The sequence below is a fragment of the Colletotrichum truncatum genome (assembly GCF_014235925.2).
Source record: "Colletotrichum truncatum strain CMES1059 chromosome Unknown Contig_0002, whole genome shotgun sequence".
NCBI lineage: Eukaryota > Fungi > Ascomycota > Sordariomycetes > Glomerellales > Glomerellaceae > Colletotrichum > Colletotrichum truncatum.
This window is the reverse complement of record NW_027222399.1, coordinates 144,137-161,248: the sequence shown is the minus strand read 5'-3', so window position 1 is coordinate 161,248 and position 17,112 is coordinate 144,137. Positions and strand designations below refer to the sequence as shown.

Below are 17,112 nucleotides of genomic sequence, written 5' to 3'. Positions count from 1 at the left end.
GTAGACGTCAACTGAGGCACGAAGCAGCAGCCGGCCGATGGGTGGTATGGTGGGGCTCGACCTGACTGACGTCCACCTCCAAACGGCGTGGACCTCAGCCTGCAACTGTGGGGAGGGGAGGAGAGTGGCGCAGCAGCTGTGCCGCAGTATCACGTGATGAGATGGCAAGTGGAGATTGAGCTGATAATAACCTCAGGCATGAATACCAAGCGCCACATAGGCCACAAGCTAAGCGAAGGGGGGGCTGGTGCCTAGGATCACATGACTTCGCTCGTCTTGCGTGTCAGAACTCGGCTGCAAGCGGGACGAAAAGTGGGTGGCAAGTCGCGCCCTCTGTGGCAGTTTGGCGGTGGACTTTGAACTGTCACTGAGTTTTAGTGACAGGGGCCCCCCCCCCCCCCAAATCTGGCCCATTTTGGAGCGGGTTTGTATAGGACTAGTAGACAAATAGGCACCATCATACCAACAAAATAGTTGGCTGGGCCCATCAGTCACGACGACCCTGTCCCCTGATCCATCCCGTCCTTCCCAGTTTTTGCCGCCCACATATGTATATACATAGTCATCTATTCTAAGGTAGTACACGATGACCCGACTCTGTGGTGGCCGACGACATTTTCGTAGTATTTGACTCGTGCAACCCGCGTTTCAGAGGCCATTTCTCCTCCCACGATTAACCCTCTACCACTACACCTATTAGATCCCTCTTCCCCCTCCTGGATCCCCCCCGGTCTCCATTTTGTCCGCCCTTTCTTCCACCGCTACATCAGAGAATCAAGCACAGCAAAACCCATCTTTTCTCGCTTGGATCTCCAATATTTCTTTTTCCTACACGCCCTTACCAGAAGCATCGTCGATCTCAACAGATTTTGTCGCATACCAATACCTGCGTCGGCTCCAGATATTTTTTTATTTGACTTGGGTCGCATACGGATATTCTCCGATTTACTGCACTCACTGCCTACTACCATTGGAGCCTCCTGGTCCTCTTTTCTCGCTCTGTGTCTCTCCCAGACTTGACAACACGCGTTAGTCAAGTAGTCACTGGTAGTGCACCCTGCCTTCTGTGTCGACACCCATAGTACAAATCACCCCCCATTCCTGCCCCATCCGTCATCCACCGTCGCGTCGAAATCTCCCCCAAAGGGGCCAGAGGAGCCTCCCAAAGAACGAAAGGGAGTGCGCCACACCCCAATACTCATTTCAGAGTAAGACTATCTTTTACATTGCTGTCACTATTGTTTTTTATTTACCCCCTTCCCTTGTTAGCATCTCTTTTTTTACCTTTTGTTCGTTGTGCTAACAAAACCCAAGGTCAGTCTTCCACCAAGGCAGTTCTCTCCAACATCTGCGCATCCTCGCCGATTTACCCACCACAAAGATGGATCTGTCTAGCAGCGCACCCACGGCATCGACAATGTCGTCGCCCGAGCCTATTATCGCGACGCCCCCGACATCGAGCCCCATAACCGCGATGCCCTCACCCTTAAAGCGCAGGAAGAGACGTCGCGTCTATCGCCCAGATGAGGGTTCGCTGTACGACCTTATGTGGGAGCACGCCGGTGTCTCTCTCTTCGTCCGCCCCATCTGCTGGACCGAACTGCATGTTAACCTCCTCGACGCGAGATTCATCGAGCTTCCTCCTTGCGATACCCCAGTTCCCCCTCAGTCGCCCCGTGGTACCCCTGTCTCTCCTTCGCGATGCCATCTAAAGCCCTCTGCTGCCGCCACTACTCTCAGTCGCGAGCTTACCGCTATGCTGGCACCCGGTTCAAATAGAACTTTCTATACTCAGTCGATACGCACCATCATGTCGACCCTCTACCCAGGCAAAATGTCGCGTGTGCGGACCCAGCTTGACCTTCACCACTACTTTGGCGGCTTGGTTTATCGCGATACCTGTCGCGTCCAAGTCGCTTGGGATGCGACGCCATCGCGCAGTGGATCTATCGCTTCGTTCGAATCAACATCAACGCGTCCGGCCGAGTCTTTTGGAGTCCCTACAGGAACCAACGGAAGCGGAAGCAGTGGAAGCAGTCAGCAGCAGCAGCAACAACAGCAACAGGCATACACCCAGCCAATTCTCGCCTACATTGGCAAGTCTCAAGTCGCTGCGACGCGTCGCAACATGTATCGCGTCATTCCAGGCCCCAACAGGTCGTATAACGGACCGGTCGAGCGGTTACAACAGCTGCGATCCAAGATGTTCGTTCCTCCCAATGCGAATCACGACCCTCTACTGGTGGGCATTATTCTGGCCCTTGCACAAAGGCGCTTTTACGGCGAACCCATGCCCACGGCGAACAAATGGTTCCCTTCACGACCCATGTCCCTTGGGCTTGGTGAGCCTGAGTTCCACGATGTGACGGTGCATATCCTGTCTAACGACAACGAGGCGTCCGAGTTCATTGTCTACAAGGCTGTGGTGACAGAAGAGCTTCTGCGCAAGTTTCACGAGCCGACCAAGAATCCCCGCGCAGCATCAGGCAAGACGCTCGCCGAAAAGATGGGAGAGACGGCCAACGAGGGGGGCATCCGTATTGAGTACACAAGAGTACCGGTTTGGCCGATTTTGGGACTCAAGGAGCGGCTGGGCAAGGCGCTAGGCAAAGATATCGTGGGTCACTTTGACGAAGACAACATTGAGACGTGGGAGGAGGAAGCGGAACCGAACAACGACAAGCTCAAGCGACGACGAGATCGCGAGGCCCTTGCCGAAGTGTTTAACGGCAGCTTCGAGGAAGAGGCACCCGACGGTATGCCTCTCAGTGGGAAACGGAGATGTTTAGTTGACGAGGAAAGCGGGCAGGTGGGCGTAGTCGTCTGAAGACATTGCATAGCGATTTGGTCTCTGCATAACGAAGCCACGAGGCGTTTGAAAGCAAGAAAGAAAGAAAGAAAGAAAGAAAGAGAGGAAGGAGAGCATGGCAATTTTTGCCGTTGTTGACAGTACAGTACAGTTAGTATGCTGGGAACATATGGACATTTGGCTCATTCGGGAATTGGAGTTGTGGGACAAACAGCGATGAGAGTTACGATTAAGACATGTCGACGGGAATAGACGCACGAGGCACCTTGCATCCAGCCACGGCTAGGATCATCATGGGACTTTCTTCCGGGGCGGTCACAAAGATATGTGGTTTGATATTTTTGTTTTAGAGCTACACGACCTCTTGGCATTCAGAAACAGAAATTTTACATTTTTCCACAACAGTTGCTGAGTTTTCCCATCCCCCCCTTACTATGTGATAACAGTGACCTTTGTGCTAAACAACAGACAAGACTGGTTAGAGCAAAAATGGCCTCACAGGAATGAGTGTATGACATAAGCGGCACAGCCATTGGATGTGTCTCTCCGGAGTGTCATGGCCGTAAGTCTCGTCTAGGCAGCTGGTCTCTGCCTACCACCCACACATTCTAAAAGAGTACAAGCGTCACCACTCGACATCGATACGAACTGAACTGCCTGCTCTTATATCCACCACCACCTTCACAACCAACAGCTGGCCCGGTCTCCCCTTGTCCTCTCGGCTGCAAGGAACTTCGTCGCTATACCCACCGTAGTTGGAGGTGCCTGGGAAAATGCCAGGATATCGCACGAACGCCGCAATAATGGACTCAACCGCAAAGTACATTTTCCCCGCCGCAACACACTGCTTAAAGAGTTGTCAGCCTGACAATCTCCTTCTCTGCCCGTCATATTACAAGCACGCAGCTTCTGCCTGTTGACTGGTTCGGCCTGGTGTAACCACACGCTAAGCGCTTTCTTATTCTTCAGGGTGTCCACACCTTCATGAATACACCGATTGGGTCTTACGTTTTCACGTGCTCACCTTCCACACACACACGCATACAAGATAGGAGGCTCATATGTCCTGGTACTTTGCACTTGAGCAGATTGGATCGAATCAACGTCCAGAAGGACCGTTGCGACGCGGGGTCTGTAAGACATTGTATTGCGCAGCCAAAGATATGAACGAGCTCGGGATAGATGGTTACTCCCGCGGACGGGATGACGTCTCTGGATTATTTAGGACTTTTGTGGTCCTGGTAGCAGTTGATGATTGCTAACTCCAGTTCTGTTCTTTTCATTTCTAAGAAATCTCAAGTTCTCTTTACAGGTCATCATTATGAAGTCGTCGTGTGCAATGCTGATACTAACACCGCTGCTCGCTGCAGCCGAGTTTGAGCAGCATGCTCATCATCGTCGCGCTACTCAAGCTTCAGTCAATGTTGGAGCCGGGACTATCCTCGGCAGATCATTCGGCGACGTCGAAACATTCGCAGGCATCCCCTATGCGGAGCCGCCCGTCGGTACACTACGCCTGAAGCCTCCTCGGAGACTCAACTCATCCTTCGGAGTCTTTGACGGAACGGGAATCGCCTCATCCTGTCCGCAATTCTTCCTCTCGTCCGACAGTCGCAACATCATTCTGGATACCCTCGGGTCCCTCTTCTCTCTTCCGATATTCCAGCCCGTCACCGGCCAAGAAGACTGCCTGACAGTAACGGTACAGAGACCTGCAGGTACAACACCAGGCTCAAAATTACCCGTTCTGTTTTGGATTTTCGGAGGCGGTTTTGAGTTTGGCTCAACAGTTTCTTATAACGGTGCCAGTTTCGTTCGAGACGGCAATGATTCGAAGCAGCCTTTCGTCTTTGTCGGGGTCAACTACCGGTTAGGAGGCTTTGGGTTCCTTCCAAGGCGCGAGATCTTACGGGATGGCTCCTCTAACCTCGGTCTCCTGGACCAGCGGATGGCTCTGGAATGGGTCGCTGACAACATTGCCGCCTTCGGAGGCGACCCTGACAAGGTTACCATATGGGGCCAGTCGGCTGGGGCTATTTCAGTGTTTGATCAGATGGCCCTATACGACGGCGATAACAAGTACAAAGGCCGGCCGTTGTTCAGGGGTGCCATTATGAATTCCGGGAGCGTCGTGCCAGCGGATCCCGTTGACTGCCCAAAAGGCCAATCCGTTTATGATACCGTCGTCCGGGCTGCTGGCTGTACTGGCTCGGCCAATACCCTGGATTGTCTTCGTGCTGTACCATATGAAACGTTTTTGAAAGCGGCTGCTTCCGTACCGAGCATCCTATCTTATGAATCTCTCGCTCTCGCGTACGTCCCAAGACCAGACGGAATCGTGCTGAGGGACAGCCCCGACATACTGGCAAGAGACGGCCGGTACGCCGCAGTTCCCATGATTGTCGGAAACCAGGAAGACGAGGGGACGCTGTTCGCGCTCTTTCAGCCCGGAGTCGTGACAACCTCCCAGCTGGTCGACTATTTATCCGAATTATACTTTCACGGTGCGTCCAGAGACCAATTAACCACACTTGTAAACACGTACGACCATTGGATCTCCGCAGGAAGTCCGTTTCGAACCGGCATCCTCAACGAAGTATATCCTGGCTTCAAGCGAAGGGCGGCGATCCTAGGAGATCTCGTCTTCACCCTTTCCCGCCGGTCGTATCTGTCCGTCGCGAAAGCGAGATACCCATCCGTGCCGGTTTGGTCCTATCTCAACAGCTACAAGTACGGCACTCCTCTCGTGGGCACATTTCACACTTCGGACATCCTGCAGGTGTTTCTAGGGGTACTGCCTACATTTGCACGTCAGAGCACTCGAACCTACTATCTAAACTTTCTCTACAACCAAAACCCGAACGTCGGCGTCGGAGGATATGCCAGTTGGCCGGAGTGGGGTGTGAACCAGCAGCTCCTCTGGTTCCTCGACGACCGGACCGAGTACCTCAAAGACGACTTCCGCAGCGACAGTTTCAGCTTCATCTACAGCAACATCGCATCGTTGCAGTTCCGGGATAACTCCACGGCGTTGCCTCGGTGGTCTCTGTGAGGGGGGTAATGCTGGTTCTTACAGAGTAGTGGGAAAAGGGGGGAGGGGAACATGTTCTGAGTTTTGCGAGACAGTTAAAAAAGAACTAAAGAAAAAAAAAAGGAGATTTTTTCCAGTCATGACGCGACGAGGGGGTATGATTCTTTAACGCTAAACTATTTACGCAAGTGAAGATAAGTGTCTGGACAGTAACTGTTTACGAGGTCTGTTTCAGGCGTACCTGACGATATTTGCTGCGAATAGTTAGCAAACTGCGTTTGGAGACGCTTGTCGGGAGACGAAGATGGGAGGTGAAAGTTTACCTTTGAAAACACATCGGCTTGCCGGATCCCCATTTCCTCTGCAATCTTTGCAAGTCGCGCCTTTACGTAAATGCGCTGTTTCCTCGTTGCGAATCGACTCGAGCCTGTTGCGAGCAGCGGCCACATGCAGGAGACGCCGGCGATTCCCTTGGGCATCTCGGACGTCCCGCAAGGGAAATACGGAGTGCTCAGGGCGTCTCCCGTCCAACCGAAAAAGTAAGGCGTGCTCGAAATGATGTCCGCCACCTGCTCCTTTCCAATCTTGCTGGCGTCGATGTACTCCCTGGTCAGCGTGTGGTCGCTCGGCGCGCAGACCCAGGCGATGCAGCGGACGATGACCTGGTTGAGCAGCAGCCTCGAGACGTGGGTGTTGATGTGCTTCCCCGCGGCCCACACGTTGGGATAGTCGTAGATGGGTCCCGGGAACGCCGACACGAGCCCGATCTTGTCCTCGGGCACGTCGATCGCGGAGCCCGAGACCACTTTCCTCCATGCCGGCGGGCAGTGGTCGAACCACAAGCCTAGCTCGTCGTCCATCTTGCGCGCCCTCTGGAGTAGCTTCAGAGCTTTATCAATCTTGTCAGTCGTCCTGCCCCCCTTCAGCAAGCTGTCAGCCTCTGCACGGATCAGAGTCGTCTGCAGGTTCAGCACGAGCGCCTGGTGGCCGACCGTGTCGCAGACTGCTTGGCGCGCCCACCATGTCAAGTCCTCAATCGATATGTTGGAAAAGAATGTGTATTGCCGTATCTGGGTGCACATATATCTTAGCAATTCTCACTCCTCTTGGCTGGCCTCACCCAGTGGGACGTTAAATGATGTTGGGAACTCGGGGCTAGGTACTTACCGATGTTGCTCGGACGAATTCAAACATGCTCAATCCCACATTGGTTTGCGTTTGTTGAGGTCCCCGGAGCTTCACGATTGCCGTCGCTCCAGATATGTGCTTCTTGAATCCCGACATCTCCACGTCGTCTGACACCAACCCCTCGTAGAACGCAAGCAGAATCGCCGACGCGAGCGTCGTGTCCTGCCGTACGGCGACCTTGTCCTGCATGGCTCGTGTCAGGTCTTCTAGGGCTTTGCTGTAATGGAGGTGTGCCATGGAAAAGAGGCGCCGCGAATTCGGCCTCCCTGCGAGCGCGGCCATTGACACGGCGGAGAAGGCTGAATGCAACGGGGAGTACTGGAAGCTAGGGATGTTTAACAGCGGGAGGATGAAGGTGAGGATTCCGCGCCCGACGCCGGTTGGCGGCGCGAGGACGTAATTTGCGAGGAAGAAGCAGGTTGCTTGCTGATCGAGCGGCGTCTGCAAGGAATGCGGCATGCCGTACGCCGTCATCTCCAGCTCTTTGAAAGACACGAATGAGTCGGGGGCTTGGTTGCTGATGTACGATAGTGACGACGCATACGACATTGACGGCGACCCATCGGAGGAGGACGACGACGAGGAATACCTGTCCAACCAGTCGTCCTCCGGTATAGCGATGATTTGCTGTTTATTATGATGATGCAATGGCGCCGGCGGCGTCCATTCTGTCACCTTTGAGTTACTGTGGCTCTGGTTCTGGCTCTGGCCCTGACCCTGACTCTGACTCTGACTTTCCGTCTGGCTTTGGATCTCATTCTCGGCATCCTGCTCCGTTGCACGTCCTTCACGGATGGCCTTTCGTAGAGCTGCCGACTTGGCTTTGCGAATCGTAGACTGGGTCTCGTCGCGCAGATTTATCTCGAACGCGTCGCGATAACCCGGGCACACTCTCTTTGACTTGGCGCACTTCAAACAGAACGGCTTCGTCTCGTCACACTTGATCCTTCGCGCGCGGCAGAGCTTACAAGCTCTGCTCGGATGTCCTGTATTGACCATTTCTTCTTCTGGGTGGGAAAAAGGGGGGGAAAGGAGATTGAGTGGAAGTCGGTAATGAGTTTGCGTTAACGAAGTTGCGAACGTCCTATGCGCGGTCGCTTATGCCGGTGGACGGGTTCAGGTTTGACAAGCGTGTGTCATGTGGGCGAACCCCCTATCAAAGAAGGAAATTCTAGGAGTAATGATGGACGGGCAGTGGACGTGCTTCCCTTCTCCAATAAAAGGGAAAAACGGGTAAACAGAACCGGACATGTGTCAGAGCGGCCGAGAGCGGGTGTTGACGAACTTTGGAGAGCGGGTTGGCTTTTGTTGACAAGAGGGTTGATGGTGGTGCGGCAGACGCTGATATGTTTCAACTCTAAAACCCGCCCCGCTCGTTTTGGTGACATTCAGTTGAAGGTCCAGCAAAGGATTGGGGCCCTAGGCTACGCGGGAATCTTCGATGACGTTGCGAGTCATGGTTGGTAGAGTAGAGGCGTGGGAGAGTCCAGATGTTCGATCGAGCAAGGACGCGCGCCACGATAATAGAGAGGTGGCTATGCCAGATGAGTCCACTTTCACGTTCTGCCGGGCATCACATCACATTCGAAGCCGAAAGCAAGCCTGGGGTTGGCTAGCTGTCAAACCATTTCGGCATACGTCCCCGGGCGGCGGTCATTGCGAGTGCGAATTGTCATTGACAAGGTATGAGGGGACCAAATCAGACGAAACGGTGGGAGCCCAAGCGTGAGCTTCCCCCTCCTAACTGAGAGCGTGAAACCGGAATTCTATGCGAAGACAACTGGTGTTTCTGAAACCCGGTCACCTTCTTTATAACTCATCAAAACACCAGTTTGGGCATAGCGCCTCCAAAAACAACATCTTCTAGAAGCCTTCTCCTTTGGAAACGTCGCTCAGCACAAACTGTGTGCCCCCCCTCTTCGCCCGTTGAAGAGTGCTCTGCTCAAGATCAGCTTAGAGATGTAGAAGGGAGGGCGTTCCGTCCTATTTCTGTGTTTCGTCCATGATTAGAAAAAAACCCATTGCAACGGTTATGTCCATGACTAACTCCCGCACTCCCCGGCTGCCTCGGCGATTGATCATCACAGGTCAAGAATCGGCGGCGCCGACATGGACACAACGTTCGATCCGAAGCTCATCGGGGTAAGGCTATTGCCTGAGCACACTCAGTTGATCAAGCCAAATACATTTCATCTCATAGAAACGGCCTTTGTGGACAAGATTCCCGCCGGGATGCAATGGCCGATGGGATGTTTTCAACGTTTAATGCGCAGATGCCGCCGAATACGCTTGACGAGTCCGCGGCACTTCATCGCAGTTTCGGGATTTCTTAAAGTCCTGGCGAATACTGGCGGATGTGTTTACATGGCGGGATTAGTTTTTCGTCAGCCCTATTAAGTCGTCTGATGGCGGATGTTTAGCGCTTTTACGTAGGGAATTGTGCCTGGCTACGGCAATACCCAATCCGTAGCACTTTTACCTTGACAGGGACAAGCTTGAGGTCAAACCCGAGTCTTCCGAATATGTTTGCCACTTGCTAACGTACCTGAGGTGAGTTACGACGGTATCTCATGGAGAGAAATCTGCCGAAAAATCCGAGGACGAGTACAGCTGATGGACACAACCTTGTTCGTAAAGTTATTTCTCAATGAGATCGAAAAAAGCGAACCAACGCCCAAGACATAAACATGAGCTCCGATCTTACGAGTTGCTACCGACTGGGGTAGACAACTTGGCCGGCGAAGGGCTCAGCAACCAAGCAGTGTCTCAGGCCTCCGGATGCCGCTTCGTGCGTATGGGCCCCGGTTGTCATTGATGCCATCATGACCCATCTGAGATGCCAAAAACGGCAACATATTATATGAGCTCGAATTAGACTACCAAGTCAGGTATCTATATCCTGCTCTTTTCCTTGGGTGCTTGTTCCCCTGGGCGGGACCTGCCGCGACGGCAGAGCCCCGTGTCGATGTTGGGGTAGGTAGCGCAATCCTGAGACCAAGACTGGGATCAAGGGCCGAAATGATCTGTCCCCCCCTTGACGAGAAGCTCCAAGGGGAGACCACTCGGCGCGTCGATCCATGGGTCTGGCCATGGCGTTTAGCCATATGGTTCTCCGCCTTTTCCTCAAGGCCACCTAAAGATGGCGGGACGCACTAAACAGGAATGGGGATCATTTCCTGATTCCGTGTACCCTCAATCTGTGTCTCGACGGCATCTGTACTCACAATTATGTCGCCTTCTGGGCTGTTAGTTCAGCCGGTTTGAAGAAGCTCCAGGTGCGCATGCCTTCGAAACCTGCTCGGCCTTGCACCAAGTTGAAGCTGATTGTCTCAGACGAACGTAAAGCGGAATTCGAACTGCAAGAGCGGAATAGTTGTCAAATCCGATGTGGTGGTATCAGCTTCAGCGGTCTGGTAATTTCTCGTCTACTACTAGTAGTAAATCTGCCCCAATAAGTCTAGGTTGACAGCCACAGCTGTCATCCGCCACGGCAATCTTTTCCGCAGTAGGCCGCGTAATGTGAACGAAAGCTAGGGGCCAGGATATCCCAGCCGGAGTAATAACAAAAGGAAAAACAACATAGGTAAGGCTCTTGGGTTTCATTGGCGTGGGATTAGGACCGCGTATGCACTGTCAACTCTATCGCTCGGGTTACGGTCTTTTACACTCTCCAGGGCCATTATGTGAGCCTTCCACAAGAACACGCAGGAATACGAACAGTGACAGTAGTTGGTGCGGAGATGTCAGGAGTGTTGCCAAATCCGCAGCCTTCGCCCCAGATTGTAAGAACAACAATTGAAGGGTTCGCATTCCGAAACCGAACTTGCTACTGGGTGTGCGGCTCAATCAAGGTCAGGGATGTTTTCTGGGCAATCAGTTACATGGACTGACTGCCTTCGTTTCCGCAGATGCATGTACGCCCTGCCAGGTACACACACACAATAAGGTGCAGAGGCCACTGTGAGGTCCCACATCCCGATGGATTTAAGCTTGATCCTAGCTTAGTAGTAAGTAGGGCAGATCGACGCAGGCATGATGTCGTGATCCCACCTTACACGGGCAACACTATGATTCCGATGGACAAGAGTAGCTTGCCAATACCGGCCAACGTCCTAGCGCCAGCCACGAGGGCACTGAGTATGGACTGAAAGAGAGAGGTGGTTGTGCGTATGATGCTGCCAAAGTGAATCCCGCCTCGGGAAATTGTCAAGCGGGATTCGATAAATAGCCGGCGTGCGGGAACATTGCTAGTACCGACCAACTGTACGGAGAAACATCTCTAGGGTTCCTGCTGATATTCTCATACACTTCGGCCACGGGAGCTCAGACTACACGAAATGTTGTTTCTGCAGGATTGGCTCTGACTAGAGCGGTCTCGCGGGCCACTTTGGTTACTTTAATCATTGATAACAATTGCCCCGTGTGCCTATGGCGGCTGTGGGTAGAAGTCAAAATCTCGCATGGGTCATCGTCTACATGCTATTGCGGCTTCAGGGGCTTTCCTCTAAGACGTAAGTGCATTGCGCAACACACGTGTGGATAAACAAGTGCCGCCATTACTTCCCTACGATTACCGAAATAGTGGGTGAAGAGGAGAATCGGGAACGCTCGGCAGCTGCGACGAACTATAGGGACATCAGCCGCAGGTGCCTCAGTCGGACTCGGATTTCTCGCATTTTGAGGAGCCTGAGAATGGATGTTAAGGGCCAAGTCGAGTCGAGATGGATGTAACTTGCCGCATCAGATTGACAGTCCCGTCAGGCCGGGTCGCATTGACTCGCATTCCTGGAGGCGCGAACAGACAGTCTAGACAGACGGGCTAGACATACGCAGAGACAGCAGAGACAAGCTGGACAGGAGAAGACAGGCAGCCGACAGGTACGCTATAGTTTGGAGAAGACGGGACGAAAATATGAGCTTCTGAACTCATTGCTCTCTTGGGGGCAAGTTGTTGCGATTGAGAGGAGCCGGTATCCCGCACCGCTTCTCCCGATGCGGAAATGGTTCGACGTTCCTCAACGGCTCCTGAAACGGTTTGCCGCCACCCTCCTCTACCACTTGCCTTAAAGGGAAACTAGACGGAAAGTCTGGAGTCAACCACTACTCTTAACACCGGGCCGCTGTGAGTTGCCGTTGCGGCGGTGTAGGTTACCGGTCTTTAAGCAGTAAGATAGAGGAGGGATGAGGAAGGGGAAGATTGTGGGAAGGAAGAGGAGTAGGACGAGGAGGTTGAGGCGTAGAAAAGGTGATGGGATGGGATGGAATTCATTCTAATAAGGATGTCACTGGCGCTTTACAGCTTTTCGTTCTTATAACGTTACAAACAAGAAGACGAACAAGAGGGCACACGACGAACAACACGAACTCGAAAGGTGATACCTAAAAACCGGTTTTTGCACAGTCAAACTCGCTGAACAGTATACCAGTCACTTTGTTCAGCACAGTATTTTCAACACAACATACGTGGTGTCATCATAGGCCTACAGACTTGACAGTCATCTATCACTACGTCTCGTTGGCTAAAGTCCTTCACCGTCCAGCCATTTCCAGTATACCTATCGCAGCATCCTCAAACAGCCTGGGAACCGCAAACTAGCCTCACGATAAAGGTCTGAAGCTGTCGATCTAGCTCAGCCCGGTTTTACATCGTGACCCGCCTGCTTCTCTGGGTGCATCGAAATCGTCATCAAAGATGATCTGCCATGCAGTCCACAGTTCGACTGTTACCAATTATTAGGAGCTCTCATACAGTCCCACACACTTAGGGATCCATCAAGGCCATCTGAGACCTTGGGCCTTTCGAATTCGTTTTTTCCCTGCGACCATATTTCCCTTTCCGTCAGTCCCAACTTGAAGCGTCTCCACAAGCGGTCTTCTACGCCCCTGACTCAGGAGGCCCCAACGGGTGCTTCGGAGCGGCGCACCACGCTTCATATAATACACAATCATGGCCGGAGTTATTGCTTTTCTCTCTGCTGCCGCCCCTATCATACCTCAGGGCATCGCCGTTTTAGAAGGTGCCAAGGCAGCAGAGGCTAGAGCTTCAGCATCAGCATTTGCATCAAGAGCAGCATTACTACCAGCGGTAGCACCAGCAGCTCCTTCGACGATCTTTCCCACGCTGCCTTTAGCCACTCTAGCTGCTCATAATAACACTTATACCCCAAAGGTTACCGATTCTATTCTTCCAAAGGCTGGCCCAACACCTGCTGTGCAGAACCAGCCTCCGCAAGTCATTGTCGAAACGAACTACATCATAATTACTAAATTCGAGTCACTTGCTCCGACTATAGTCACAGTCACACAAACGCAACAGCCAAATCCTCCTCTGGCAAGTCCTCCGAATGCATTGCCCCTGGTAAATCCTGGCCCGGGGGCAGCTCTTCTATCTAAACCTTCACCATTATTGTCATCCACGCCGAAAACAACCCCCGAGGCTGCTGCTGCTTCATCCAGTCCACAGCAAGTTCTTCCAATACCACCAGTGCTTGCTCCTCAACCCTCTCCTCCTTCCGAGTCAGCTTTATCCATTGCATCACCAACTACCTTGGTTCCCCAAGTTCCTTCATCTCCGTTGCCCAATACCAACATGAGTGGTCCGGCCCCAGGGAGAGGCGAAGCACCGCCGCCAAACTTCAACCCACAAGCACAGACGGGGCCTCCGGGCGATGGTCCTCCTATGGGACCCCCTGACCCAGCCAACGGAGCTTTTCTGGGCGGCGTACCAACAAAGAACTTCGATCTCCCTATCACCGTGGCCTTCATGCTCCTCTTCATGCTTGGAGCTTATGTCCACCTGAGCATCTACAAAAGAAACGCTAAGCGAGGCCATAAGTTCTTGATATCGGATATCATCTTTGACTTTTGCATGATCAGAACTGTTACCTGTATATTTCGGATTACCTGGTCTATCGTCACGACGAGGGGCGTTGTTCTGATGGCTTTGATTACCGAGAATGGCGGGTGAGTTTTGTTGCCCATAAGAAAATGTGGGAGTACTCATTGACAGACGATTAGTGCCTCGGTAATGTTCGCCGTCAATATTTTCTTCGCTCAGCGTTTGGTTCGGTCGATTCACCCCAAAGCAGGATGGTGCACGGCCTTTGGCCAGTTCACAATCTTCTTGCTCCTCTCGGTTCCGGCTATGACCATCTTCAATGCGACCAATTTGATCATTACCTTTTTCAGTGTCGGCAATGTGGATCGTCTAGAGACGACAGACAATCTGCTCAAGTTTGGCAGCGCGTACAACATGTTTCTTGCCGCCTTCCCTGTCATTGTCGTGACGGGGTGCCTTTGCATTCCAGGGCCCAAGCCTGAGAAATTTGGCACAGGTTCGCAGCGTGTCAAAGTGGCTCTGTTATTCTTTGGGGCATTCCTCTTAATGGCTGGACAAGCTATTCGTTTGTACGCAAGCTTTAACAAGGAGCCACCTGGAACAAACAGCATCCTTTTTGGCAAGACCGTATTTTACACGACGGGCTTCATGTTTGAGCTGCTGGTAATCGCAGCCTACGCATTTGGCAGAGTGGATTTACGTTTCCATGTGCCCAATGGCTCTAGCGGACCAGGAGATTACTCTGGCGACAAGAGCAAAGGCAACTACACCGTTGAGGAGATTGAACGCCTCATTACCGACCTTGAAGTGCCACACCAAATCATGCGCGAGAGGAAAGGACCCGAGGACATGGAGATGGTATTTACTATCTTCTTTGCAACAAAGAACAAGGATAAGGACGAAAAGGAGGAGCATAGCGGCATATCTGATGATGCCACTGTAGTAGGAAGCAATACCGAGGATGGATCTCGACGACTAGGGGATATGCCTCTTCCAGAGAGAAACAAACGAATCACTAGGAGGCAAACAATCATCGACGCCTTCAGACAGCCTCTTCCACGACAGGAAACAGAAGTCCCCGTCTATCCCGACATAACGGACTTTTACGCCCAAATGGACGACCGAAAGGTACCCAGTCGGCCTGCAAGGCCTTCCATGTACTCCGAGTATGAAACCGGCCAAGGGTACATGAACGGACCCAAGTACGATGCACGGACTCAGCAATACAGAGGTGTCTCACCTCCTTACGAGAACGAGAAAAGGACATGAAAAGCATAGACTCAGGATGAAAAGTCAAAAAAAGCAATGGCAGATCTAAGCATTGGAGCGATAAGCAAGCGACTTGGGGAAACGAGGCCAATTGGGCTTCCATCTGATGTACACTAGCACTGAAGCATTTCTCTTGATGGCAACTTTCACGCCAGGCAGTTGTTAAAAAAAAGAACAGCTCCAAAACCCCGGAGAACAATAGAATGAACCAGAATTCCAATCACGCTTCTGTTCAAACCCCCGCTGACACCTGTGATTTAGCTGGTCGCACCATCGGAACCATAAATGACGTTTGGTTTGCGCCATCAGCTACAGCGTAACCCGCGCGCTGGTAAAGTGGCGTGACATCCGGGTCGGAGTCAAGGTACGATCGGTAGCCCAAGTCATCTGCGATCTGGGCCGCGCGTTGAAGAAGTGCGAGGGCGTATCCTCGACGTTGATAGGCAGGGTCAGTCATGATCACCTCAAAGTCTTTGTTGCAGTCAGTTAGTGTTTGTTTCCATGGGGATACTGTGAAGTTGTGGGATAGGACTAAGCTTGACGTACAAATGTGCGCGTCTTTTCCCATGATGCTTTCGTGCTGCGTGGCCATGTCGGTGAAGAACTGGTCGAGGAGTTCGTCCTTCTGGCCTTCGTTTGCGGCAGGCCAACGCTTTCGCCATGACCAGGTTCCGTTGTCCTCGGGCCGGATGATCCAGACAAGCGCACCGGCAACGACTTCGCCTATGACGTAGAATTGTCAGTTTCCCCCGGCCGTCATCTCTATACGGACAATCGGAGTCCGGTGGGTCTTTCATGGTTGTGTGTGCGTGTTTGATGGGAACGGGATTCGGGGATGGAGTGGTGGATATTTCCACATCGTCGTCTCCTTACCTTTTTCGTTCTTGACTACGAAAACTTGCCCTTCTTGGCTCTTGTGCTCTTTTGAGAGCATGAAACCCTCATACGCTCGGATCATGTACTCTCTACCAAACTCATTCTGAGGGAAAAGAGTCTGGAAGTACTCGTCGTTGAAGCCTTTCAAAAACACCTCCGTGAGCGCAGCCGCATCATGCAGCTGGGCTTTCTCAACCACCGGCGTCGTCATTGAAAGAAGGGAAGATCGCGGATGACGTGGAAAGTTAGTTAGTTAGTTGGGACGAGGTTTTGGCGAGTAAGTTAGATAGTCGAAAGTATATGGGGAGCAACGAACTAGAGGCAGATTCAACAGCAAGGTGAGGCGGTGAACAGGTTACTCTATTTAGGCTATATGGAGTTGTCGATGAGGAGGGCAGCATCAGCAACCGGGGAGGTCTAAAACCCAAAGCTGACCCGCTCTTGTGGAGTATTAAGCGCTACAGGGACATGCACCTTAATTCACGGGGTTTGATGGATTATACGGAGTGCTCTTCCTGGCGGATCCTCCCTGTTAGGCCTAGACTGTGGGGGTGTTGTCAGAGATCACTGGGAGGATAAGGCCAGAGCAACGGTCGCCGGACGGCTTCTAGCTAAATGCTGACAGACAGGGATTTGCGTGAGATTTCTGTTGCTTAACACCGATCGTGATTCCGTCGGCTGGAAATCCTTACGACCTGCTGAATTTGTCAGACTTGATTATATAATGCGATTGTCTAGCTTGACTTTCAAAGTCCATCAGATTTGATGTTGGGTTTCCCTTTCTCAATTACATTTGCATCAAGCTGTTATACTTAATTTAGGTGCACTAAGATGACTCTCATGCAGCTCCCATAAAAAAAGGCTTAAAAAGACGAATCATTTATTTTGAATTGAAAACATCAATTCCCATAACCAATAGTTCGTCTCTATTTCCAGTTTACTCTGTTTAGCTATCACTTTGTCCAGTACAATTTTCACAATTGGCATAACACGATGCAATATAGTGGTGAGCAAGATCTGCATCTAAGGTCGCAAAACCAGTAAATTTTAATGTCCAACCCATATTTACATGAAAAATATAAATGCCGATAAACGCACATT

The 17,112-nt window shown here is 52.0% G+C and overlaps 5 protein-coding genes across 5 annotated transcripts; 3 read left to right on the top strand and 2 right to left on the bottom strand.

Annotated features, from left to right (window-relative positions):
- Positions 1–1,381: 1,381 nt before the first annotated feature.
- On the top strand, positions 1,382–2,827 carry CTRU02_202987 (uncharacterized protein; the record flags this gene model as incomplete). Its single annotated transcript, XM_070204122.1, has 1 exon — positions 1,382–2,827. The coding sequence occupies one exon, from the start codon at positions 1,382–1,384 to the stop codon at positions 2,825–2,827; it is 1,446 nt and encodes a 481-aa protein (XP_070061885.1).
- Positions 2,828–4,130: 1,303 nt separating this feature from the next.
- Positions 4,131–5,861, top strand: CTRU02_202986 (sterol esterase precursor; the record flags this gene model as incomplete). The annotated part of the gene is made up of 1 exon (XM_036731427.2): positions 4,131–5,861. One exon carries the CDS (start codon positions 4,131–4,133, stop codon positions 5,859–5,861), a length of 1,731 nt encoding a protein of 576 aa, XP_036576862.2.
- A 155-nt stretch (positions 5,862–6,016) lies between these two features.
- On the bottom strand, positions 6,017–8,027 carry CTRU02_202985 (negative acting factor; the record flags this gene model as incomplete). The annotated part of the gene is made up of 3 exons (XM_070204121.1): positions 6,017–6,094; positions 6,164–6,910; positions 7,008–8,027. The coding sequence occupies 3 exons, from the start codon at positions 8,025–8,027 to the stop codon at positions 6,017–6,019; spliced, it is 1,845 nt and encodes a 614-aa protein (XP_070061884.1).
- Positions 8,028–12,975: 4,948 nt separating this feature from the next.
- CTRU02_202984 (uncharacterized protein) lies at positions 12,976–15,135 on the top strand (the record flags this gene model as incomplete). The annotated part of the gene is made up of 2 exons (XM_036731429.1): positions 12,976–13,991; positions 14,046–15,135. 2 exons carry the CDS (start codon positions 12,976–12,978, stop codon positions 15,133–15,135), a joined length of 2,106 nt encoding a protein of 701 aa, XP_036576864.1.
- Positions 15,136–15,367: 232 nt separating this feature from the next.
- CTRU02_202983 (GNAT family) lies at positions 15,368–16,222 on the bottom strand (the record flags this gene model as incomplete). Its single annotated transcript, XM_036731430.1, has 3 exons — positions 15,368–15,606; positions 15,682–15,858; positions 16,009–16,222. 3 exons carry the CDS (start codon positions 16,220–16,222, stop codon positions 15,368–15,370), a joined length of 630 nt encoding a protein of 209 aa, XP_036576865.1.
- Positions 16,223–17,112: the final 890 nt, after the last annotated feature.